Here is a 26,772-nt window from a genome sequence, read left to right as displayed (position 1 = left end):
TGTATGGTGTGGAATTGATGCGTTTATAGCTAATTTATGAGCTACCCTTCAAGGAAGTACTTAACGCAGCACGCTTTAAGTCAGCGTCACGCGGAGACAAGCGGCACAGAGGGAGCGGGAATTTCCGGCTGCTCCACAACCGCGCGCAGGCGCGGGGTGTCGCCAAGATGGCGGGACCGCCCGGCGGCCAGGGGGCGCTGCGGCAGTCTGGTTCAGCGGGGCCGAGGGGAGGCGAGCTGCGATTGGCTGTGCGGGTCATGTGAGGCGGAGGCCGTGCCGTTGACAATAAACATGGAGTCGATATTCCACGAGCGGGTGAGTGAGCGGTCGCGGGGGGTCCGGCGTTTTGATGAGGCTGTCCCGCAGGTGCAGCGCAGGTCGCCTGAGTGGGGTGGAAGCGGAGATGCCCTCCGTAGGGACTTCTCGTGTTGGGCCCTCCGTAGCAGTTGTTGGGTACGATCGGGTACGGCCTAAAACTGCTGCTTCTCATCTGTGGCCGAGCACGGAGGCGAGCGGCGGTACGTGGGGCGGTTCTGCGTTCCGAGTTCCTTGCGCTCGGACGCTGCTCGCCGTCACCGGAGCTGCCCGGTGTGGGTGTGCCGCCCGCGGGAACGGCGCTGGTAGGGATGGCCTGCATCGCATGCTGAGCGGCGCTTCCTGTTTTGGAGAAGAAATGCTTCTGGAAACTGCTGTGCTTTGCCAGGGCTCACACGTACGGTCTGTGTGCGAGCTCTCTGTTATTACAGTACAGCTCCCTTTTTCACCTGCTTTGCCAATGACTCTGCATCTTTGTTGTGTTGTAGGTGATACCGATTTCTGCCATTGTTCTTATGCGTAGTAGTTGGTTTAGTTTGCAAATAAAGAGTTAGCCGTACAGTTCTGTTGGTTTTTTTTTTTTATAAATCATTTTTACATCAGTGGTAGAACATGGAGAGTGTTCTTTCAAGCTGGATTTGGGTAGCAAAACGTGGCAAGCGCTATTGTGTCATGAAGCTGCTGTTCAGAGGGTAAGAGCTAGATTTCAGCCATTATAACCCATGTTGCAGTAACCTCACCTTCCAACTGAGACTAGAAAATGAGTTCTAACCAAGAGCGCATACCTTCCTTTCGTGTAACCTTTCACATACCAACATGGCAACTGAAAGAAAGGTTTATCAGTAAATTGCTTTGTAGTTTTGGAATAAACTGCTGAAATTGTAATCATCAAGCATACTACATTCAAAGAGTTGGTATACCTTCAACTAAACAAAGACTTGAAGTAGTGTTGCGTTTGTAACAGGAGGATGACAGTTGCAAAAAGTAGGACTGCTGCAGATTTGAGCCCCTTTTATTAAAAAATTGGCCTCTTCTCTTAAAGGATCTGAGTGACTGAAACCACTGAAAGCAGGACAGCTGTTGAAACCAGGATAGGTTTCAATAAGTGGATTTCAGATTATGGGAAAATACCTTATTCTCTGCACAGAAATATTGCAGTTAACATTTATTACAAACTGTAAGATGTGTTTTATGCACTTACAGTATGTACAGATTGTTATTTTAGTTTTAAGATAATTTTTTTTTCTGTACAAGTACAGCAGGGCCCTTTCAAAGAAATTAGGGCCTAAGCTTGTAATACAACTCATTTTTTCAAAGATATCCTAGGGTTACTTGTTCCTAATTATTTCATATGCTTCTGGTGAAAACAATCTGTGACCATGAGCAAGTTCCCCTGTTTTATTTGTAGGATGGGGCAAGCAGCAGGAATGTGCTCCCAACAGGGCAGGAGTTGTTGTTTAGTCTAGAATTTCTTGTGGAATAAACACGAGCTGGAGGAGCTGTGGAAGATGAGGTGTCAGAATTCCATTATATCTTGGCTGTACAGTTGGTCCAGCTTTAACTCAGTGGTCAGTTGAGTGATGGTGCCCTCAGAAGGTGTTGTAACCTGAAGTTTTAGGGCTCCTCCTGTAAGGGAGACTGCAGGACAATTGTGCACCTGACTTGTATGTTGGAAGAGTGAATGTTTAAATAATATTCCTATAAGGCACACTCTTGGATTCTTACTTTCTGTGGGATTTGGCAGAGGTGAGGGGCTGGTTTTGATTCCTTGAAGATTTTGTTTTGTTTCCAACACATTTGTTCTAATGCGTGTTCTTAATGTTAGTATAAACAAGCATTGATACAAAGAGGAAAGCTGCTTTTTATAACTGATGTTAAACTGTCTTGTGCTTGTATGTGTGTTATTTTTTTAGAGAGAGATTGCTTTTCATGGGAAACTGTAATTTCTCTTTTTGCAAAGTCCTCTTTTTTTCCAAAGTCTCAGTGCTCTGTTTTTCTTCAGCCATACGTGGAAAGCAGATTTTTGATAGCCACCTCTGGCAGGGAACACAAGTTTAACAAAGAACAAGAGCATCTCTTGTGGAGAGTGTTTATTACAGGGAATTAGAGATTAAAAAAAGAAAATAAGAAAATAACGAGTTTACTATTTCATGAGTTTACTGTTTCAGTAGAATGTATTCTACTGCTCACACTGTAATAAATCTGGAAAAAAATACAGTATTCTGGAAAGTGGAGGAGGAAAAGTTTGCCAGAATAAAATCATTGAATGTTTTTGCGGAGCGCAACATTAACATCTATTTGTTATTGTTTTGACATTGTTTTTTATCTTTTTCCTTTTCCAATATTAGCAAGAAGGCTCATTATGTGCTCAGCACTGTCTGAATAATTTGCTGCAAGGAGAGTACTTTAGTCCTGTTGAGTTATCCTCCATTGCACAGCAGTTGGATGAGGAAGAAAGAATGAGAATGGCAGAGGGAGGAGTGTCTAGCGAAGAATATAGAACATTTTTACAGGTAAAATCTTAACTTGACATTGCATGATGTTTGGATAAAATTTCATATTGTGTAGCAAAGGCCTGCTACGCTTTCATCGTTACAAAAGGTTCATTTTCTAGTGCTGACATTTGGAAGTTTGCTGATATTTCCTTTCAAGCATTTCAGGTTTGAGGTTTTTAAATGTTATTTCTACAACTTTATAGTGCTTCTACAGGAGGCTATGTTATCCTCATCTTAAGGATAGGAAGGTCAGGCATGGCAAGGAGAAGAGTAAGAGATTGACCATTTGTTTTAGTAAGCCGGGATAGAGATGGTAACAGAATTTCCTGTACCTGTCTGTCCTTTAAGCAGTAAGTATTTGCAATTTGAAGGTTTGAGTTATTAATGAAAATGTAGGTGTTGTAATCAGCATACAGAGTAGAATATATTTTGTCGTTGCTTTATTTATGTACAGTCGTATTTGTTTTTTAAGTGAAATTCTTTCTAAACTTTTATGCTTACACAACTTTTAACTTTCCTTCCCCCAACTTCATATGTTGAGCAGCAGCCTTCTGTAAACATGGATGACAGTGGATTCTTCTCAATTCAAGTAAGCAGTGCTCTACACTGGCATATTTTTTTTTCTTTATGGAATATATGTGCTGTCATATAATTTAATGACATTGAACTAGCTTCTGTTTTATAGGCTTAATGGCTGGACTTGAATCTTGAATTACATTAAGAGCAATGGTGACGTGTGTTTGTTCTTTATGGTAATATGGTTTGGTAGCAGTGGGACTTAATGATCTTGAAGGTCTTTTCCAACCTGAGCAATTCTATGATTCAGTTTATGGGCCTTTAAATAAAGAGTCAAAGCATAGTCTCCCTCAGTTGTGATATCACACCTGCTTGCAATAAGCTTGCTTTCCAAATTGCTGTTTATGGGCTACAGGTGAAAAAAGAGACTTGAGATTATCTTCTCAAATTACAGACTGTAAAGTCTTTGGCAGTGGTTACACAATTATTGCCATGATTTGCAGAATGAGAGAGGCTGCAGTATCTGTGTTCCAGTTTTTACAGTTCTCTCAGGGCATTTTGAATTGTGGGGTTTTTTTTGTTTGTTTATTTGCTTTTTTGTTTTGCTTTTAAAGGAATGGGAAAGTAATAGGAAATACGTTAACCAGAACAAAAAGGTGGTATTGAGCACCAAACTGGGTCTTGTGTCCAGACTGGAGCTGTTAACAAAACTCTGCACCTTTGGCTATCTCTGTCTTTCAGAGGTGCTTTTCAGTGCTGCAGGATGGAATGTGCTTCCTTATATTCTGTACCCTTTCATCCTGTCACTGCTTAGCGTGCTTGCTACGTAGTTGGCTGACAGAAAGGAGGATGAATTGTGGATTTAAAATTTTCTATAGTGTTATTGAAAGTAGCTTTAAGAGTTATTGTAAAAGAATTTGGTAGTTACCTTTTATTTTCAGATTTGCTGATTATCTATCAAAGTCACTTTGAATATTCTAATAAGTTGAAAAGATTCTTATTTAGAAGCCCTAAGACATAGTGACTTCCAGGGTTTTGTTATACTGCTATTTGCTTGCAGTACAGTAGAAACTGTAAGTCTTTAGATTGATCAGCAAGCCTTGATGGACAGACAGCTCTTTAAAATCAACTGGAGCTGTCAACCTAAAAATGCTATCAGTAAACCAGTACTAATGAAACTGACTTGATGATGTGACATTCAAGTGGTGCAAATGCCAAATAGTTATTGTGGGGAAGATGACTTTGTACTTACAAGGAGAGGGCAGACAGAGCAGTACATGGAGAACAGAGAGACAACAACATTGGCAGTAGTTGTGGGAGGTGAAATTACAGCTTTGACTGCAGCAGTAAGTCTATTAACATGTTTTAGTTAAATCACAACTTTGATATTCCCCCTTAGGTATGGTAGGCATGTTATATTTGCATGTAGATTGATGGGGGTGGCATTTTGAGTAATGTAATTCCTAATTTTCCCTGCAGGATTTTGAGATGAAAGCTTTATGAGGATGATACAAGTGTTTGTAGTGGCTGAAATGGCTGCTCTTGCTCAAGTTAGATTGGATAGGTTTGACTCGTAAAAAGTGTTGTTGGTTTTTTGTTTGTTTGTTTTGACAGGTTATAAGCAATGCCTTGAAAGTGTGGGGTTTAGAACTAATCCTCTTCAACAGCCCAGAGTATCAGAGGCTTGGGATCGACCCTATGTAAGACTTCTTGTTGTCATCATTTTTTAAGCACGATTTCCTTTAATTTTAGGAAAAATACTGAAAAAGTTATTTATTTCTTTAAAATCAGTATTTAAGCTCTGTTGCATTCTCGTGTTTATTTTCTTACATCCTGATCCTTTGATATTTTTTCTTCTTTTGAGGATGTATATGAGCACCTCTCCTCTGTGCCTTTGTGATATCTCAGTATCTGTGGCACAGTATCAATCTCACAAGTATATGAGATTTCAGTAATGCTGATGTGACAAAAGAGACAATTTCATAAATATTATAAGTTATAAAAGCAGTATGAGTACTCTGTAGCATCAAATCAACAGTTTTATTACTAAAAGTTTGTTTTGTAAGTTTAAATTAGTGGTGGCAAAGAACTTAAAACATTAATATGCGCTCCAATATTATTTAATTTTATCTATACCTTTTGTGTTTGTTTTTTTTTACAGAAATGAAAAATCATTTATTTGTAATTATAAGGAACACTGGTTTACAGTTCGAAAGTTAGGAAAACAGGTGACATTGTCTTTTTTTATTTAAAAATTGACTTCAGAATGGGGGTGGAAAAAGTGGTTTCAAGTAGACCATGCGTTGGCCTTTTGCAGGCTTTTTCAGCAATTTGGTTTAATAGTAGATACAAATAAATGAGTAAATGTTTGTTATATCAGAAATGCTAGGCAGCTTCCCCCAAATTTTAGCTTGGGGAAACATCCTAGGATCATTTTCCTAGTGAACCTGTTCTATAGGAAATTGTAGCTGAGGCAGTCCTTGTAACCTCTTAAGTTCTCTTGTTCTTCCTGTGTGGGAAACAACAGGAAAAAAAAATAAATTCAAAATTATACTAATGAATATTAATAATTGCAGGTATTTAAGAGTATCCAAGGGATAAGGCTGGGCAAGGTAGAATCAAAACTTTCCGCTATTGTAAAAATCAATCTGAAGCAGCTGTATTGTAAGCAGGAAATAACTATTAAAGGTAAAGAATGGCCACACATATGCATAGTACCTATGTAATAACACAAATCACACACAGATCTCCTGTAATGCCAGTGCAGTCTGTCTTTCAGTAGCCAACCATTGTTCTGGATTGTACTGCATAAGCTCTTATACAACATAAATTAGTTGGTTTGGTGTGGCGTTTTGGGGTTGATTTGTTTGTTTGTTTGTTTTGTTGTTGCTAGTTTTTTTATTTGTTTTTTTTTTGTGTGGTAGAGTGTCCCATAAAATAAGCATTCAAATTCTAAAAAAGCAAGCAGAAGTCATCTTACCCATTTGATGTTCCAAGTGGTGACTACTTATGTTGGCATCCAGTTTAAAAGAAGTATAATTTTGCCCATGAATAAGCAAACTAAACTGCACAGTTCTGGTGCAGTTTGAGAGTTTAGCTGATTATTGTTTACAGGCATTTTTGTGGTGTATTTGAAATTGAAGAGGCTAAATGGCCTTTTAAAGAGTTGGATAAGCTCCCTGGTAGAATTATAGCCATGTCAGCTGAAACTTGTTTGAGATACTGTTCTTGCCTACAACATGTTTAATTGGAGGGGGGATGCATTTTGTTTTCTCACATGGTTTGTAGCCAAACAAAAAAAACACAAGGTTCTGTTAACTAGAGAGTTATAAGAAGGGAGAGACAAAACAGATTGACTTATTGCTTTCACCTGCTTCTTTTCTGTTACAGTTACAGCAGTTCATTCTCCAAACTTTTCTCCTCCACATTTATAATAGTTTATCAGTAATCTGTCTGTCACATACATTTACATAACCTTTTAATTCTTCTCCATTTCTGCACAGTTTGTTTTCTTTACCTTATCTTAGTGGAAGATTTGACTGACCATTTAAGAATGGTAGATAGTTGACTCTGAATTCACCAGGTGAATTATAGTTCGGCCCTGACTGCAAGTGTAGAATTGCATATTTGGTAGTTCAGGCAGACAGATGAATTTTTGTGATAAAAGAGATAGAACTCTTCTGTCTAAAATGGTGCGTTCTCCTTCAAATTGGGTAATGTTGAATGGGTATGGAATATGAAAATATTCTTCAAATTGATAGGTAGACCATTTTGCCATACATATTGAGTATATTTTCTCCCTAGTGGAAATATTATATATAATGAATTGTCTTCAGGCATCTGAAAATAATTTGTGACCCATATCGTAATGCATATATGTATAACTGGCATATTAAATTTTAAGTTCATTTTTCTAGATATTTAAGTTATCTCCCAGAGATGTAAATAATAGTTTGCAGTATCGTCATCTATTAAAGGCAGCACGTTTAATTGAGTAGAGTGAATTCAATTTCTGTTTCCTGTAACTACAAATATATTAAGATAGTGTTAACTTCTGAACAGCTTCTTTCTTCATGTATTCCTGAACTGTTAAAAAAAAAAAAAAAGATCAAGTAGTATTTTAAAGCTATGCCTGAAGTGATTATTCTGCCATCTTTAGATTTGTGTTTTAGTCTGCTTGCCTGCTACCAGTGTTCAGAAAGGGGAGAGAGCATGCAATCACTAACATGCTTCAGATCTCCTGTTAGCTGAAGAGATTTTGAAGGGAGCAGTATAGGTATTATGCTTCAACAGACTTTGAACTTGATGATTTATTTTATTTGATGATTTGATTTTATTTTAGAAAATGACCACAGTGTACAGAAATGGATTACTGAGTCATCTTTATGCTAATTTGTTCTCTCAAACTTTTTTTTCTTAATTGCAGTGGTTTAACTTGAACTCTCTCTTGATGGGTCCAGAACTAATATCAGATACATATCTTGCACTTTTCTTGGCGCAATTACAACAGGAAGGTAACTGTCAGATGTTAAGTCTCTTTAATTAAAAGCAGGTAATCATTCTGTATTAGAACTTATGTATTCAGTTAACTAGCCTTAGTTTTGTTATTGAAATAGTGAAATAACCCAAGTGCTTGTAATGAGAGTTTAGCCTTATTCTTTAATAAACTGCAGACCACTGTATTCCATATAAATTTGCATTTCAGATAAATTATGCGTGCAGCTTAATGCTGTAGACCTATGATTTCTATTTTTCAGGTTATTCCATATTTGTAGTAAAAGGTGACCTGCCAGACTGTGAAGCTGATCAGCTGTTGCAGATGATTCGAGTTCAGCAGGTGCAGCGACCAAAACTAATTGGAGAAGAGACTGCACAGTCAAGAGACCAGAGGTAAGGTAAACAGACTTCCTTTTAATAATGTTCAGTAAGATTTGTTTCCATGATTAATGCCTACGTGGAAACAAAACCCTTTAAGATGTAATTAGAGGTACCTCAAGATCAGTGTGTTCTATTGCACGCTATAAAGCCAAATTAGTAGATGACCTAGTTTCAATGGGGACAGAGTTGATTTTCTTCATGGTGTATGGTATGATGTTATGTTTTGGCTTTGGGAGTAGAACAGTGTTGATAATACACTGATGTTTTAATTTTTGCTGTGCAGTTCTGCACAAAGCCAAGGACATTTCAGCTTCTCATGCTGTCCTGCCAATGAAGGGCTGGGGGAGAAGCACAAGCAGCTGGGAGGAGACAGAACCGGTTAGCTGACCCAAACTGGCCAAAGGAATCTTTTGTACCTTATGACAGAAGAATTCAGAGGAATTAATTTAGAGGAATGAATTAATTATTATTTCATCCACTTCATAAAGTAAACTATGGTGTTGTAAACAGATGTAATAAAAACAGTAAGCTACTTGGCAGTGATGTGAAATTACGTATAGTTTACAGAGGATCTTTTGCTGTAGTGTTATCATCAAAGGTTCCTGAGGAAGAAACCATGTGCACTTCTATCTGTGGGTTTGACTGTCTTACTTGAAATAGCTTCAAATAAAATTAATATTTTTATAGCACTTTTGCTTTTGAAGTTTCTCCTGTAAAGTAGATTCTCATCAACATATAAGCATACGTTCATGGTTTTGGTATTTTCATTTTAATAGCTGAAAACTATATTTGCAGTTCCTTTATGGTTGTTTTTTTTTATAGAAATAAGAAAATATTTCTGATTATCATAAGTCACTTTTTGTCAAAGTTAAAAAAAAAAAAAAAAAAAAGTAGTTAAATCAGCACAAACTACTTTAAATCTCTCCATAGAAGTAAGCATAACTGTGGCTTGAAGGTTATATATCGACTTCACAGGCTACCCAGAAGCGATGTGGACCAAGCGATAGAAGTTAGCCATCCTTTTGATGGGACAAGCATGTTAGATGAAGATGAGGAGAATTTTCAAAGAGCTTTGGCTCTAAGTAGGCAGGAAATTGATATGGAAGATGAAGAAGCTGATCTTCGTAGAGCCATTCAACTCAGCATGCAAGGTACAGTGCTTTTTTAAATTTTACTTGCAGTGTTCTTGTTGCTCATGTTTAGCAGCTACGGAAACCAGCTTCAGACAGCTGCTTTCAGCATGCTTCAAGCTCTGAAAAGACTGGCTTTAAGGCATAGAAGGATAATCCAGACTTTCTTGTATCTATCTCCTTCCTGCTGTTTGAAAAGTTACAACTTCTAAATTAACACTGATTTTTAGGAGGCAAGAACAAGTAGGGAGGGAGGAGGGAAAGGAACCAATTCTAGGGTGAGAAAGTGACAGTGAAGTTAGCCTAGGTGCTTATTTCACTAACAAGTCTGTTTTCATCATGTTTGAAGAATGATGTGTTTGGGTTGAGTTTTTTTTATTTGTTTTTATATTAAGAAAAAAATTAAGCTATAATTTTACTGTAATTAGTAGGATATGGCTTGTTCTGATTTCAGGTAGTCGTCAAAATGAGTTCTCAAACTCATTACAACAGAATGCTTCCCAGGCACCACACACCAGTCAGACAGACTCTGTTTCTTCAGAAGATCTGCGCAGGAGAAGACAAGCATATTTTGAAAAGTAAAGTAGCCGATAGAAAACTAAATCTGCATTTGGAAGTAAATGTCTTATTGTTCGGTGCTTTTGGGCTGTGGGTGGATTTCTCTCAGAGATCCAGCTTGATTTAACCCTGTTTTCATAGCAGTACTAGAATTTTGCTATTCCCATGCATTCTTAAGAAATGAAGCCTGTAAATAAGAGGGGATCTGTTGTACCCTCAGTCTTAAGAAGGAAAGCAAATAAATATGTTAGAGTATTTCGACTACTGTAAATAATTTCCATAATTATTTTCCTGAAGAATACTCTTCCTCTAAGACTTCTGGAAAATATTTCTCTAATGAACATCAGACAAAGATTTTCTAGATGATACTTCATTTTTCGTTTCTGGAGCGCTGCCTTAATACATATTCGTGGTTTTATTGTAGTCTTTGCTTGCCTCTATTTCCCAGTGATGGAGGAAATTTAGATAAGGGAGAAATGCTGCAGAAAGGAGGTGATAGATATTGCATGAGAGGATAGCAATGCAGAATACCTGAATTCTGGGAAAACAGGCCTGTAATTTGGAATATCAGCTATCCCAACACGAAGCTTAGCGGAGGAAACAATTGAAGAGATATGAGGTGGTGTGGGTGGGTTAATATTTCAAACGGCAGCTTATACATCTAACTCTTGGCCTTCCTTAACAATGAAATAGACTTGATATAGGAGTCATACTGATCTTAATTTTACTTTTCTTTAAATTTATAATTATTTCAGGCAGCCACAGCAGATAGAGCAGCAGGATCTGACCCTGAACCTACATGATAAACCAACTATAAACTCAAGCACTCTGGAAGCTGATCCAGGTACTGTTTTTTAAACTTATTTCCAACATTGAAATATATTTTATTTACCTTTCTAAATAAATATACCTCAGTATATTTTATTTACCTTTGTACTGTGCTCTGCTTCCTCACTTTCCTTCCCTGCCTTATTTCTCACCCCAGCAGCAGTTCAGACTGTGCATCACAGCCATTACTCTTTTTGGCAGAAGGAAAGGATCACTTTCCTGAAAAGTCTATTTTGTTGTGAATGTCAGTACCCTGTTCCAGGGTGAACAATTAGAGTGAGCTTTGGCTTTGTTTTTTGTTGTTTAGTTTGGCTGGGACAGAGTAGGTATGGACAAAAGGAGCAAAGAAAGCATTTAATTACAGTTGACAATTGAATCTGTGCATTTATTACAATTTGTATACATCTGTTTTCTTTAGGAGGTGATATGAGTGAGGAGGACATGCTTCAAGCAGCTATGAATATGTCGCTGGAATCTGCTAGAAACCACTTGAGTACAGAAGAGAAGAAATGACATCATAATTTTTTCCCCTCTATTGTCAAAACACTACGTCTCCGTTACAGTTTTACTGTGTGGATGTTGCACAAGCTGGGTTCATTTCAGAGTTTTGGAAGCAGGAATGAAAGGTTAGCTGGAGCTCTGAGTTTAGAGGGAATCTGCAAATACGAAAAGTTCGTTCTAATGTAGAAAACCATAGCACTCCTACTACAAGAGTAACAGTATTGAAGTTACTTAAGTTACTCTTGATCAAACATACACATGTAGCAGCTGTAACTTGCATTAAAAAAGAAAAATTGTTTTGAAAAATTCTATAGAGAACATAATAGGTGCCAAAAATTGGTATCAACCAGTTTTTTTCCATATTAGTACAAAAATAGATAGAAGTAATAAATTGTATTCATAAGTTGCTAGATACAAGAAAACACTTCAGATGGGGAAAAAACCTAAATTCTGTTTATCTTAGGTAACTTGTTTTGTGATTCATTCTTCAAATGACTTGATGTCAACTTTTTGGTCCTGTTGTCCGCTTTTGAAATGACCCACCCTGCAGGAGAAACCTAAATCTGTAAATGTATTGCTTGGCAATTAAACAGAAAATCTCCAGTGTACTGTAGATCATGACATTCACTGAAAGATTCCAGAGTGCTTCTGATGTTCTAACACTTTCTGGTTTTACTTCTAGTTTTACTTGTAGTTTCCAAGTTCGTGCTTGAGGTAGGATTTTTGCTTTGCCATTTTTTCTTTTTGTAAATAACTTTTTTTTTAATGTTAGGTTTGGTTTTTTTATACTCTTCCTGGTTATACCACTGTTTTTATCGTAAAAGTATCACAATGGGTTAAACAGGTTTTCTTTTATATTTCTACTGCATTATCTTTTCCTCTTCAACCCTTAATTCTGGCCTTTCAGTATCATAGAGCTGTAACTAAGTCTAGGAGAAAGGAAAATGGGGAAGATCTGGGTGCCATAAAATCAGTGCCACATACATAAGTTGCATTCCTGCAGTCTGCAATGACCTCTGTGCAAGTAGCTCTTCTAAGAATGAATATTTGTGTCTGTGTGGGTGCTCTTTCTGAAATGCTTTTTGACTGTCTGTCAGAATGTTGTAGCTTTTTCAGGAATGGCCTTTTTACTCATGCACCTTAAAATTTTTTTATCATGCTGTTTCTGATGCTGAGGAAAAAAAAAATACACAGAACAGGGAGCAAAGGATGGGAGATAGCTTATTCTGTTCATTGTAGCACATTTGTTTTGATACCCAGGATGACTGTGTGATAGGGTGAACGAACTTGACTTCCAACTTAGTGCAAAAATTGATGTTTCATTTTACTAAATGGTGCTTGAAATACAAATTCTGTTTACATATAAATTATATGGAACTGTGTTATAGATACAGTATGTAAGCTGTATTCAATGCGTTAACAGTTAGCACAGGCATTCTAAGAATATCTTTTGAAAATAAACCCAAATTTCATTATCAAAATATCCTAATGTAGTATCATTGCACAATAGTGATATATAACATTAGTATGAACTTAATGGTAGTTAAATGGAAGTATACATTCAGCATCAAGTAATACTTACTTGAAAGGGCTCTTACCTCTCAGTAAATATTTGTTTACAGCAATGGTTTCTTGATAGGTTAGAGTATTATATTATACAGATAGACTGAATTCTGTTTTCCTGAATTTCCACTGCTGGGATGTGTAGTATGATGTGAATTTTGACATGACAGCACTACTTTTTAAAAATGAAGATTTTGTTTTGTATATAATCCTATTGTGCACATGTAATCTCTATAATGTGCTGAAATAATAACAGCTAAGTAATGGCATTAAGAAGTCATGTGTGCAAATGCCATTTTGAAATGCTCTATTTTTCAGGAGGTAGATTTGATTGAAAATTATATGAAACTGAAAACAGAAGAGGAGTATGTAAAGCAGTGAGTTATCTCTTTGCTTGTTTGCGAATTATACACAACTTTAACTTACCTTCCTTTGTTGTGCCATAAACTGATCCTGAAATCTCTCTCCTTTTAATAAATAGGTGTAGGCTGGCAGAGCTTGTTAATACTTACTTGATACTAGTACTTGAACTTGGACCTTTTATTTTCTGTTACAAGAATATCATAAAAATATCATTTCTGTAGCTACATAGTATAGTGGTCCTATATTTAAAAATAAAAAAAAATCCCTTCAATTGCATTAACTAACCTGTCACAATTGCATCATAGAATCATAAAGCTTGTAAAAGACTTCTAAGAACATCTGGTCCATCCACCTACCACCAATATTGCCTGCTAAACCATGTCCCTCAGTACTACATCTGCCCTTTCTCTTAACACCTTCAGGGACAGTGACTCCACTACTTCCCTGAGTAATCTGTTTGAATGTCTCACCACTCTTTCTGAGAATAAATTCTTTCTGCTATCCAATCTGACCCTCCCCTGGCGCAGCTTGAGGCCTTTCCTCTCATCCTGTTCCTGTTACCTGGGAGAAGAGGCCGACCCACAGCCTCCTTTCAGGCAGTTGCAGAGAGCTGTAAGTTATCCCCTGAGCCTCTTCCAGACTAAACAATCCCACTTCTCTCAGCTGTTTCATAAGACTTGTGTTCCAGACTCTTCATCTGCTTCTCTGGACATAGTTTAGGGCCTCAATGTCTGTCTTGTAGTGAGCGGCCCAAAACTCCACACAGTACTTGAGATGCAGTCTTGCTAGAGTTGAATACAGAGGGAGGATCACCTCCCTGCTTCTCCTGGCTATTTTGTTTTCCACGCAAGCTGGGATGCCCTTGGCTTTCTTGGCTACCTGAGCACACTGCTGGCTTATGCTCAGCTGAGTGTCAACCAACACCTCCAGATCCTTTTCCTCTGTGCAGCTTTCCAGCCTATAGTGTTGCATGGGGTTGTTGTGACCAAAGTGCAGGACCCAGCACTTAAGACTTGTTGAACATCATCCCTTTGGTCTCAGCCCAGCTATCCAGCCTGTCCAGGTCCCTCTGTAGAGCCTTCCTACTCTCAAGTAGTTCAGTTCTTACCCCTAACTTGGTGTCGTCTACAAACATACCGATGGTGCACTCAGTTCCGTCATCCAAATTATCAGTAAAGATATTAAATAGGATGGGCCCCAGTACTGACCTCTGGTACATGTTTTTTATAATCACTAAAGTGTGGAGGTTTGCATTTGAACTTTCATGTTGTTTTTTAAGTTACTCTACCCAAGCGTTTTAACCTCTGACGCTTATAAAGTAACAGTGCCTCAAAAGCACAAATGTGTGAGTCAGATTGCAGGGCTAACCATGTTTCTTTCTGTGTTGAAACAGCATCATTCTACAAATATCAGTTTGGCATTCAGAGGAATGTTAAGTTTGGTGAAGTATGCTTAACTGCCAAGTCAAGCAATTCAGAGGTAACAGTTAAAGCTAAGTGTGCTAACTGCACCAACACAAAAGACTAACTCTTGACAGAACTATTTTTTGAACCCAGTTCTAAAGTTCAAAATGTGTGAACCTGCCAAGTTGTCAATAAAAAGCTGATCTTGTTTTCTCTGTGTGCATTTTTTTTAATGATAAACACTTCTCATTGTGGTTGAACTGTGCTGATAAATGTGGCATTTACTAATTCAGAACCTATTCCTAGTGAAATTGAAAGGTTTTTTTTTTTTAGGTTTTTTTTTTTTTTTTTCTTTCCACATAGCTATAGGCCAAAGTCTGTTGTAAAGGGCATACCTTTTATTTATTTATATAAATTACAGTAAGATACTTAAGGGGAATTCAGACTTAATTCATGTGACAGATGTTTATTATTTTCCTCACAATCCATGTGACACAATTTGTGTTCTGCTTATAGAAATCAAAGTGGTAGGGGAATGAGTGATACCTCTGTTAGGTGGCTTCCAAAATAAGTATGTAAGTATAATTTTGTAAACTGTTCTCATGGTTTTGTCATGAGGGCAGGATGAAGAAGTAATACAGTTGTGCTTGAATGCAGTTCTTGTTAGGCATGGTATTATGGATATGAATTTATATTTTCAAAATTTTCTGGCCTTGGAGTTGATCTGATAGAATACTCCTCCTATCTTTGGGCTCTTTGCTCTATTCAAACTTCAAAAAAACATGAGCAGTGGGTTTAAATGTAATTTTCAGCTAGTGTTTATGTTTATCGTTTTTCATATGTGATTACTTTGCAGAGTTCACATTATAAGGTGCCTATAAATTTCTCACTTCGAGTACTAAACACCATTACAATGTTAAATCTCCAGTGGGTTCTAATATTGGACTATTGCAACTATTATAAATCTATTAAAGGGTTGGTAGTAAAGATAAGAACTGTGCCTAAAGTAGCATCCACACAAGTAAGTGGTTCTACTTCCCTGTCTTGGACAAATACTGTTGTCTGCAAGCTGCTTTGTTTTATTACAAATCTCACAATTCAGCTTTTAAAAAATGAACAACGAAGTGTTGAAGGTATTCCAGGCAGAATGAGAATTTTTCTAGAATTTAGTAACTTTCAAACATAGAGATAAAAGTGAACAAATGGGACTTTTCACTGATGAATGTTATGGAGAATTAGGTTTGGGAGCACCAGAACTCATATTTACAAGTATAGCTGTAGAATTCTTACTACCAACTATAAAAGTTGGCTTAAAAGAAAGAAAACATTTTAGAAAATCCAAGAAAAGAAAAAATATAACTGGAAATATTTTTAATGGCATAGATAGAAAATGAACAAATTAATTTTATAAGCTGCTACTATCTTACATTAAACAAGCCAAACTCTTGAGAAATCTTCAGGTACTCATAAATCATTTAAAAAGAAAGGTGTAACAGACTTACACATGCACCTACATCACCAGTTGTTCAAGACCAACATTTTGTAAGTGGTCCAAATATTTATAATTTACAAGACAGGAATGAGTAGCATTCTTGTATTGTATCCAGACTGTCATGGAAGCGTGAGCTATTTTACAATCAATTTTTTGCCTGCATTTCTGGCACTAAAGGAATTTTTTGGTATTCAACCTGTGCTCCTCCTTCCTCAGTTCTCATTCTTCAGAAAACGTTTAAATGCGTGCATCTTTGCATCTACTTTCACAAAATCAAAGTGTTTTTCCATTATTTACTTCAAGAAAAATATGTAATTGTTGCTGCATTTATGGTTTGTTTTTCACCTGGTACTGACACTGTGTAAATTCAGGGGGGAAACGTAAAAGGGCTTGAATGGAAAGGGGTGTAATACTGAGAGAGACCTGTGGAAGAAAGCAGGAGAGCTTTGATTGTCTTTAAAATATCCAGGCTTTGATAAAATTTATCTTACTGTGTGAAACCTCACCTATAGAGCTTCCCATGGGCATATTTTCTTTCCTTTTGTCTAATAGTTGCATATTTTAGAAATCATTTTCAGTAATAGGTTTTCATCTCTCCTTTCAGTATGAGATCTTTGGCATCAGATTCCTCCACCGTTTTTGTGTATATGAAGTATATAATACTGAACAGGTTTAAAAAAAAAAACAAAAACACCTTTGTCACTGTTTTGAATGGAAAATGGCAGCAGCGCTGTTTGATATTTTCACAGTGGTGTCTAAATAGGCACAAAAAGATACGGCTGTAAAAGATTCTTCTCAGGAAGAGCAGTGAGGACACGGGACGCGCTGTCTCAGGCGGCCCTGGGGCACCGAGGGGCGCCGCCGCTCTCGGTTCCGCCGGACCGCCTCCCGCGGCTCCGCCACGATCCCGGCATCCTCCGCTGCCCGCCGTCCGCCGCGGGGCGCTCTAGCCGTCCGCGGCCGCTGTCGATGGTGCGCCGGCAGGCGGTGTCATGGCGGCCGTCGAGGTGGCAGCGGCCGGCGCTGCCGGGCGGAGCCGCTGAGCCGGGGGATGCGCGCGGCGCCGGCGGAGGGTTCGCCGGGAGCGCTCTGCTGAGTCCGCGTAAAAGCTTCGATCTTCCCGGCGAGGAGAAGAGAGGAGGCGGCCGCTCCCTGTCGCCGAGCCGGTGCCGCCCGGCGCGGAGCCGGGAGCTGCTGAGTGCGGAGGCCCGCGGGCGGCCGAGCCATGGCGTCGTGGCTGGGCGGGCTGGGCTCGGGGCTCGGCCAGTCCCTGGGGCAGGTGGGGGGCAGCCTGTCCTCGCTCACCGGACAGATCTCCAGCTTCACCAAGGACATCCTGTTGGAGGGCGCGGAGGAAGTGGGCGGTAAGAGGGGGCTATGGCGCAGGCCTGTCCGGCTGCCGGGGGGAGATCGGTGCCGGGCTATCTCCGCAACTATTGCCCGTGCCCGCTTTGGTCTGCGTCTTGTTTTGGTCTCGGGATCGGGGGAATAAACAAACGCGTGCCCAGGCTGCCGTAGGAGAGACCAGCCAGCGCTCTGTTGGTTTCTCTGTAGTTTCTGAATTGGGTGAAGTGTTGGGTTGTCCGTCGTGAAGTACACGACGTTCTTCTTTCTTTACGTGGGCCTCGTTTGTGTCAGACCCGGTTTGATGAGCTGCTTTTGCAGTGACCTCATAGGCTGCAGTGCAGCGGTGCTATCGGTCTGACGTGTCACTCCGACCGAGGTCCCCTCTTTTGGTCTTGTTGCGGATCTTTCGGCAGGGCTGAGGGTATTCTGCAGCGAGCATAAAGAATAGCAACCACGCAGAGCTGCTCATGCTTCTCTCTATAGAGTGTGGATTTCAACTACCACGGCTTGTTTGCAGCTGTGAAACACCGCGAATGCGTTGCATAAATCGTATTAGCAAGCTCACGCTGGAGCTGTGATGCAGATGGAGCTTTTGGTGTGTGAGTAAAATGCTCACAAGAGAGATCTTTATTCTGAGAAGGAATCTTTTTCTTCACTTTTCTGAAGGATATACTCTGAATTATTTTATATCCTAAATTCTGTATTGGCTTCATTTGAAATACCTTGTGCTGCCAAGCTGTGCAGTCTTCTGATGGGTTTGTTGGCTAGTAGAGTATAAATAGTGATTCTGCTTCACAGGTTTGTGCTTTGGTTTGTGCGAGAGAGAGCTAATGATCAGCAGTTGCTTCCAGTTGTACCTGAGAGCTAGCACTGCTGGGAACAGCTTTCAATTCCCACCAGTTTTGGAGCAATGCATTTGTATGGGATCCTAGACTTACTGACCTGGGGTGTAAAAATCCAGCATCACCTAAGTGCTCTGATCCCAAAAGGCTTGCACGTACCATATGGCCTTAAGAACGTTTTTAGGGCAGTTCCTTTCCTTCCATTGAGGCACTGGGCTGCCCCAGGAGGTGGAGGTGTCACCACCCGTGGAGGTGTTCAAGAAAAGTGTTGGATATCACACGGAGTGATGGGGTTTAGAGCAGTCTCAGGTATGGGCTGGTGGTTGGACTAGATGATCTTAGTGGTCTTTCCAACCTTAATGATTCTATGGTTTTCTTACTCTGACTTGTAATGTTATTCATTGTTTTGACTGCTGGCCGAACTCATGGTGCTGTTGGTGGATTACAAATGCTAACATCTTCAGTTTAATGGCTGTATTGCAGCCTCTGCAGCACTCGAGCAACATTGGTTTTAAACAGTGTATAGGAAACTATAAAATACAGCATTTAGGTGCACATTTGTGTTTATTTCAAGTTTTGAAAAAATATGGAGGTTGCATTCTAGCCCATTAATTGTGATTCCTCGTTAATAAAAGGAAGTGTTCTATTTATACCCACTAAATCTGTGAGAAGGGAGAAGTAAATGTAGACTATTTAAGGAAAATTGATCTTTAAAGAAAGAAGATCCAAGGGGAGAACAACGCACTTTTTTGTGTGGTCAAACTGCGTTGCCTTTGTAAATGATGACGAGTCTTAAAGGGTTTGTGCCCCCTCACATAAGAACAGGATTAGTGTTCTGTTGTGAGGGTTTTTTAGCTGTTGGTTTTTGTTTGTTTGTTTTCCTGACTAAATTCAGTCACCACTGTATGTATTTTAGGGAACTAATCCTTGTTCTGAACCTTCACATGAAATTATTGAGAAATAATCACATGCAACAGTTATGTCAGGGACAAAGTCCTAAATGAAAAACTGACTCAGTGACACGTAACAGCCCAGTGAAAACTACTGTTACACTTATTTTAAAGCTTAATTTCATGCTTTTCCATTAGTTTTGTGATTTGACTTAAAGACTTGATATGAGAGAACTAAATTAAGTCCAGAAGGATTCTGGCCTGAAAAGTAATTTCAGCAGCGTTCTGATAAAGGCAATTTCTCATATTTAGGAGCAAACAAATGTTAAAGCAGTCTAAAGAAAAGATACTTAGTAATAACTGTGATTTTAAGTAATGTCTGCTCAGCATTTTAAAAGTTAATAAAACTGAACATTTTCACCTTTCTTTCAGATGCAGCAACAGAGCTACATGTGTCCAATTCCAGACTCAGAGAAATAGAAAGTATTAATGCAGCACAGAAGTCTGAAGTAAGAAATTTCAGAACATTACTGTAATTAAAAATATAAATAAAAATTGTTTCTGGTAAAGATGAAATTTTGCATCAGAGTTTTTCAGCCTCTAGAAACAAGGATAACAGTAGTATTAGATTGTGCCTCCTCCTTTTGGTGACTAGCTGCCATCGTGGTTAGGGGACAAATTTATTTACTAGAGTATGTATGTGGTGCATGTTTTCATCTTGTGCTAACTAGGGCTTCATGCAGCTGTTCCTACTGATCTGGGGACTCGCACTGCTACACTGGTTGTAAAGAGCTTGCAAATGCAAAGTTCTTGTTAACTTTTGTTAAATTTTGGCTGGCAAAGACTTAATTGTTTTATAGCGTTTCGTATACGTGACTCTAAATGTGCAATGCCAGCCACGCGTGACAGCATGTCTTTTGCTACAGGCATTGAAGTTGGGTGGATGTCGGTCTGAACTGATGCAGTTCTCCTTTGTCACCCCATTTCATGCTCCTTTTGACATAGCTACAGATGCTTGTGCTCTTCTGGTGTTTCTTACAATTCCGTATGCCCTTGCAGAAAGTCACCTCATGTATTTTTGGACTTGTTGGTCTTGTGACTTTATGTCTGTAAACCAACTATTTTCATGTATGTCATCTGTTCTCAAGAGCACTGAACAATTAGATAGTGTTTTGGAGACATGGCAGTTCCTGCTTCTTTTTTGTGATGGTTGGTGACGGTTGTTGACCAATGTTGAAATACTGGGCTGTTAGGGATATTGGCCCCAGTTTATGCTGCGTGACTGTTTTTAAGTTCCACATGTAACTCAGCTTTGAATTTTTCTTCTTGGCCTTTACCTCTGGTCACCACAAACTACCACACTATATAAAAGTGTAAAGATCGGGTCTTGAGTTTGGGGCCACATTTGGAAGTTATAGTTAATGTGTATTTGGAGTGAAATAATGCAAAAAACCTGTTCTGTTTAGATGATTGTCATTTGTTTTTCTGTTGTCGTTGTTGTTTTTTTGGGGTTTTTTTTTGCTTTTTTTTTTTTTTTTTTTTTTAAGTCTTCATCAAACTTACATTTTTCTAGTTCCATAAGAACTGTTTGGATGTAGCACTCAGGGACACGATTTAGCAGAGGGTTATTAGAAATGATCTTTAAGGTCTTTTCCAACCTGAGTGATTCTGTGATTCTGTGTTCAGAATTTGCTAATACCCCTTTCTCATTTTTCCTAGAACGAGAGACTGAAAAAAGTTTGTAGTGACTTAGAAGAAAAGCATGAAGCAGCAGAGCTTCAAATAAAACAGTTATCTGTGGAGTACCGAAATCAGCTGCAACAGAAAGAGGTATGATACAGAGTAAATGATGTAAGTTCAACTACAGTGTGTTGTATTGCTTTTGTTGTTGTTCAGTTACAGTATCTCTGCCCTTTCAGGTGAACTATTAGTCACAATTCTGAATTACTGTTATGGTTTGGTTGTTCATGAATATAGAAACTGACTGAAACGCGAATTTAATTGAGTCGCATAATATAAACAGCTGCCAGCAGCTGGGAGAGAAAAGAGAGAGCTCTCTGGGAACATCATTTGTGTGTCAGAGTTTCTGTGATCACTGAGAAATGATACACTAACTGCTCTGTATTTCTAGTTCAGTTATCTTTTGAAGGTGCAGTGGCAACAAACTCTCAGATAAATAGCCTGTGGATATTGCAGTTGTTTATCTTAAAGTGTAAAATTAAAGGAAACGGAGCTACCTTTCATAATTTGAGAAAGTGTCCCTTTGATATAAACATTCCAGTTCTATCACCCAATGTGTAACATGGGCTTTCATAGCCATGTAAATGAAGAAGGGTGCAAGTGTGTCTAGAATATTATGCAAAATGAATTTTATGTCAGCTTTATTTGTAAATGCATGGGTGAACAAGATGAAACAGAATTTTGAGATATATAATATTCTGCTCGTTAACTATAATAATAGAATTCTTATGTAAATATTGCAGGGAGTTAATTTTAGTTTGTTGTAAGTAAGCACGTTTGCAATACACTGAAATGCTCAACATAAAATAAATGTTACCAAATTATCTCGAGTCAGTAACTTGAGGAGCATCATATACTGTTTAATTTTCATATCTGAATTAACTCTTGAAAAATCTTTTTTAGTGCAGCCGCCTGTTAGTCTGAATACAGTGGAAGTATACAGGTATCTCAGTACTGAAAAGTCAGCAGAAACTTCCACTGAAGTATATGTAGAAATACTTAACCAGAAGAGTATTAACACTTTTTGTATGTCTTGTGTGAGATTCTTTGTAACTATGACTGCTTTTCTCATTCAGAAGTGTTTAGAATTTTTATCCTTTACTTTCTAGTGGAAACGACCACTGTTTTATGTTGAGAGGGAGTTGTATTTCATTGTTCTTTTGTAAAAGTACAAAAAGAGCATATCTTGATATTCTTACTGAAACAGTGCCTTGTATTCTCTATGCTCAGGTGGAAATCAGCCATCTAAAAGCTCGACAGAATGCATTACAGGAGCAGTTGCAGAAACTTCAGACCGCTGCTCAGTCAGCACAGTTAGGAGGTGGTGTTTCACAACCAGCCACTACATCAGCCTCCTTTGTTCCTGTGGTTAGACATTCCTCAGGTTTTGAAGGCGATGACATGGATTTTGGGGATATAATCTGGTCTCAACAAGAAATAAACAGATTGTCCAATGAAGTTTCTAGACTTGAGTCTGAGGTTGACCACTGGAAGCAGATTGCACAGGTGAGTGATTTCTCTTCTGTCTCCCCTCCAAAATACTGTTTGCATCATATTGGCTATTTTTGGAATGGATCTTTAACATTCACGTTGTAAAATTCGCAGAAATAACATGATGTGATGGAAGGTGTGGCTTAATGATGCTTTAGTCTACACTACTTTCTGACAACAAAATACTATCAGAAGTGATAGTGGGATATTATGTACTGTTTTCATCTACTTTTCTGCCAGTACTTGATATGTCAGTTGTAGTTTATGATCTGCTGAGACAAGAAGGAATATAGTCTTTCAGGCTGTTGTTGACATGAATTGTCATTCCTCAAGCTGTAGCCCAATTTCAGAGATATTTCTTTGTATGGAAATACTGAAGTAAAATTAGGCAACCCTGTTTCTTTACCAGGTGCAATAATATCTCCCCCCACCCACTGTTACACATTTGCATGTAAAAAAAAAAAACAAAAAACAAAAAACTCAATGGAGAATTGAAGGTTTTGTTGTTGTTTTTTTTTAAATTAAAGTACCCTTCTTCCAAGGGAAATGACTCTGAATCTGAAGATTAGAAGCTTCATGTTACCTTTGTTGTTTTTTACCTTTGATTGCCAAAGAAAGGAAGCAATTATTTGAAAAATGTGTGTATTTATCACAATTTCCACTTGGAGGTGTGATATTTCTTTTCTCAGTCTTCCAAAGTACAAGGAGCAAATGATGCTGAACAAAGTGAAATATGCAAACTGCAAAATATCATTAAGGTAAGATGACAACTTTGACAAATTTGTCCTAGCTTATAGCTAGGTATATAGCTATACCATTCTTCATGGTTTCATATATTGTCACATGATATGAATAAAGTTAAATGTACGTGGACATGTAGTGTAATTGTATGTGCTATTGAATGAAATGTTGTCCTAGATTTCAAAACAGCCTCGCATTCTGAGAAAGTGGGGTGTTTCTGTAATTTGATAAACTTAGCACCTAAGCTTAAAAGAATGCCATCAGCATTTATGAGGGCAAATCACTTTCAGAAGCTGTTGTAGATTTAAGAATGAATTTAGATCTGCAAAGTAAGGTTTTTTTCTCCCTTCTCATCTTGCCCTTTTTTTCATTGAAGGTGCATGGTACAAATTCAGATGAATTCCTGAAAGTTATTAGAAATATCCTAATATAACCACTTCGTTTGGAAACAGTTGTAATCTTTATTCACTCTAATATTAAATGTAAATATTTTATATTTTTATTATTTGTATAGCATACTGTCTGTGTAAATATATATATTCAAAGGAATGTCTTTTTAAATGTTAAAAAACTTTGACCTTTTCTTTAATAAATCCTTTGATTTTACGAAGGAAAAAAATTGTTTCGTGTTCTTTCTTAAGTCTCTGTGCTGTACTTTACCATTCTGTTTCTCTAACATTGTTTTTAGGAGCTCAAACAGAACTTAAGTCGAGAAATAGATGAACATCAACATGAACTTTCGGTGTTGCAAGATGCACACAGACAAAAGTTAGTAGAGATAAGTCGTCGACATCGAGAAGAGCTGAGTGAATATGAAGAGCGGATTGAAGAACTTGAGAATCAGTTACAGCAAGGTCTTTACTGCATGCTTATTGTTGAGATTCCTTTCTGATTTAATATGTAGTGAATTGTGGTTAAAGAATAAATGTTACGTTATGCACAGTGTAATAAATAGGATGTAGATCACATTTAGGAATTTGAATTTCAACTTTAATTCATTCCATGCTTAAGGCAGGCACATATCCTCTTATCTTTTATTCACTGTGTTGGGTTGAATATCTGAATTATAGCAAGGTTAGAAAATCTCAGCACAAAAATAGTGGGAAGTACTATGTGCTGTTTGGGTTTCTAGACTGAAACTTTGAGGTTGCCATAAGAACTACACGTGTGTCTGTGGCAAGAATAGATTGTATAAGAAGCTCAGTAATTATCAGAAGGAGCCTTCATTGTATCTTGAAGGTACTTCATATTCCAGGAGAAGTCGTATCAGTGGGAATCTTCTCTAGGAGCTTCTTTGCATAAGTATTTAAGATCTGCCTCTACGCCTTTGTTTAACTTGTTAAAACTCTGGCTTCTGAAGATTATAAGTTTGCTTTTGGTAAGAGATATCAATAAAGAGAGAAAATATTTTTGCAGGCTCATAACTTTAAAGGCAGCACAGGTAAGCTATTTCTCAAAATCAGATGCCTCTTAAAATGTTATCTGTCTTTTATGCATGCTGCACTTACACATACCAGTAGGGCACATTTATTAAAATTATTAAAGGCAGGAATCACATCTTTTCTATACAAGTTATCTGTAAAACAAGTGCTGCTCTCAGCTTTCCAATAATTTTAGAGTGTATCTGATATTTGGTTGGTTCTGTTTGAGAAATGTAATATGGACTGGGGAGAGAGGAACGCTGTCTGAGCTTACACTGGAGTTCTCAGTATGTTTTCATTTTTTTTTCTGTACATTTTTTTATTCTGCTTTTTTATACTCTATAACTTATGTGGAAATTGCCTTATTAGGATTGTGCAGAACTATGTAATACTAATATGGTGGGTCTGTAAAAATATGTCTGCAAAATGAGGTCTTTAGGTGAAAAACTTCGCACATTATTTGGCAAATGAGGTTATCAAGTAATTTATACTTTTTGCAGCCACTTACAAACTGACAAAATGTAATTCTGTCATTAAGATTTACTAGCAAAAATGTGTTGCATATATGAAGTATTGTACTCTGTGAGAGCCATTCAGTAACTCTTCAACATTGAATTATAAACAGTTTTTTTTGCATCAGACTGAATTGGATGGGTTTTGATAAATTAACCTTAGAAAACAGACTGACTGTATCCTGATAAATTGGCTTCTTTCATCTTTCCCACTCTTCCTGGTCAAGAATGTGTTAATGAAATCTTCAACAATGTGTGTCTTGCAACACTTTTCAAAACTTATTAGAGCCAAGGAGATCCAAGTATTTGAAAAACTGTTTATCAAATCAGTCATGTGCATGACAGTGCTTCAAACATTAATTCTGTTTACTTTAGTTTTATATTGATTGTCATGTTTTTGTTTTAGATTATCCCTCTGTCAGGAGAAGGGATGAAAGAGACTTTTAAACAAAAGATCTACCGTGCTGGCTTTGGTTAGTATTGCAAACTTGATCTGTTTTGCTTTTTAGATGGTGTAAGCACTGATGCCATGGTTGATTCTAAAATTAGTGAACAGGAAAAGACTGCTCAGAATCTAGAAGGAGGGAAAGCAGACGACTTGCAAATTGTAAAGGACCTAGAGGATGAAATAAGAAAATTAAATCAGAAGTTATCTTCTACCGAAGAAGAAAACAAAATTCTTCTGGAAGAGCAAGAACTGCTAAAGGTAGAAAAAATCCAACTAACCCAGGAACTTGAAAGTCTAAAATCTGACTTCAGTATGCTTCCAAGTTCTGTTGCAGAGCAAGATGCTCTCTTGAAAAAACAGGAGAAGTCTCAATCCAAGACACCGCTACCAGAAGATGTTGTCAGTCTGCAACAAGCACTGTTAGGTACAAAGATGATGTGGGTTTATTTTATTGTTTTTGATTTGTAATAATATGTTGTCACATATTTTCAACTTTAGTGCTTAGAATTTACTCTTATAGAATGATAGAACAGTTTATGTTGGAAGGGATGTTAAAAGATCATTTAGTTCCAACCTCCTGCCTTGAGCATGGACACCTCCTAGCAGACCAGGCTGCCCAGGGCCCCATCTAACCTGGCCTTGAACACATCCGGGGATGGGATACCCACAGCTTCTCTAGGCAGTCTGTTCTACACCACTGTCATATCAAAAAATTCTCTTGTAACATCTGGTCTAAATCTCCCCTCTTTTAGTTTAAAATGATTCCCCTTTGTTCTATTGCTATGCTCTCTGATAAGGAATCTCTCTCCAGCTTTCAATTAGGCCTCCTTTAGGCACTGGAAGGCCACTATATTTTAAAATTTGGAACTGAATATTCAACTATGTACCTTTAAAAGCTGCTGCTTTAAATAAGGGTTGTTCACTGAGATAAGAGCAGAGAATGTAGTTAGGCCTGTAATGATAAATGTAGAGGTTTCTGATACCAGTAGTTGTCATGTGTCAACTGTTCAATAGTTTTTTTTTGTTTTGAATAAACCTGGATAGAAGTTTTATTGTAAAAGTACGCTTTTTCTGTGATACAGTGTGCTATCAAATTTGGCCTGTTGTGGATTCAGTTGTAAAAGAGAACTTTTACTTTCTAATGCGTGCCTTTGATTCCTTAAAAAAAATATATATAAAAATTATCCCATTACAATGCTATGAAACTATTTTCTTTTGAGCAGTAGAGTTCTGCTGGGCAAGGTAGGAGGATGATTTGGTTCGGTTTTTGTTTTTTTGAAAGTAGTAAAACTATGTTT

General features: G+C 38.0%; 2 protein-coding genes across 3 annotated transcripts in view; both read left to right on the top strand.

Annotated features, from left to right (window-relative positions):
* Positions 1–36: 36 nt before the first annotated feature.
* On the top strand, positions 37–14,763 carry ATXN3 (ataxin 3). 2 transcript variants are annotated; one of them, XR_014883733.1, is made up of 11 exons: positions 37–315; positions 2,664–2,828; positions 3,355–3,399; positions 4,941–5,026; positions 5,488–5,554; positions 7,753–7,840; positions 8,084–8,216; positions 9,180–9,355; positions 9,789–9,950; positions 10,648–10,736; positions 11,139–11,264. XR_014883733.1 is itself a non-coding variant. In XM_003206666.5 (11 exons), exons 1-11 carry the CDS (start codon positions 37–39, stop codon positions 11,231–11,233), a joined length of 1,347 nt encoding a protein of 448 aa, XP_003206714.2. In that variant the 3' UTR covers positions 11,234–14,763. The 2 variants fall into 2 exon arrangements, 1 of the variants encoding a protein (XP_003206714.2); XM_003206666.5 differs by having other exon boundaries at positions 9,789–9,912; positions 11,139–14,763.
* A 2,183-nt stretch (positions 14,764–16,946) lies between these two features.
* Positions 16,947–26,772, top strand: part of TRIP11 (thyroid hormone receptor interactor 11) — a 29,487-nt gene continuing 19,661 nt past the window's right edge. Inside the window, exons 1-7 of the mRNA XM_085225515.1 lie at positions 16,947–17,406; positions 19,554–19,630; positions 20,841–20,951; positions 22,092–22,367; positions 23,042–23,110; positions 23,782–23,947; positions 25,536–25,898. Of these exons, the coding sequence (XP_085081641.1) occupies positions 17,268–17,406; positions 19,554–19,630; positions 20,841–20,951; positions 22,092–22,367; positions 23,042–23,110; positions 23,782–23,947; positions 25,536–25,898 (1,201 nt within the window). The 5' untranslated portion in view covers positions 16,947–17,267. The remainder of the gene's footprint in view (positions 17,407–19,553; positions 19,631–20,840; positions 20,952–22,091; positions 22,368–23,041; positions 23,111–23,781; positions 23,948–25,535; positions 25,899–26,772) is intronic.

Source organism: Meleagris gallopavo, chromosome 5 (genome assembly GCF_905368555.1).
Source record: "Meleagris gallopavo chromosome 5, MGAL_WU_HG_1.1, whole genome shotgun sequence".
Lineage (NCBI taxonomy): Eukaryota > Metazoa > Chordata > Aves > Galliformes > Phasianidae > Meleagris > Meleagris gallopavo.
The sequence above is the reverse complement of the archived record's forward strand: the minus strand, read 5'-3'. Positions and strand labels throughout refer to the sequence as shown.

Bases quoted from the DNA above. Each gene is read 5' to 3' on its own strand.
- ATXN3 (XM_003206666.5), top strand. From the start codon at position 37: ATGAGCTACCCTTCAAGGAAGTACTTAACGCAGCACGCTTTAAGTCAG. The intron at 5,555-7,752 runs GTGACATTGTCT...TCTTAATTGCAG, and splicing joins TTCGAAAGTTAGGAAAACAG to TGGTTTAACTTGAACTCTCT. The intron at 8,217-9,179 runs GTAAGGTAAACA...TCGACTTCACAG, and splicing joins GCACAGTCAAGAGACCAGAG to GCTACCCAGAAGCGATGTGG.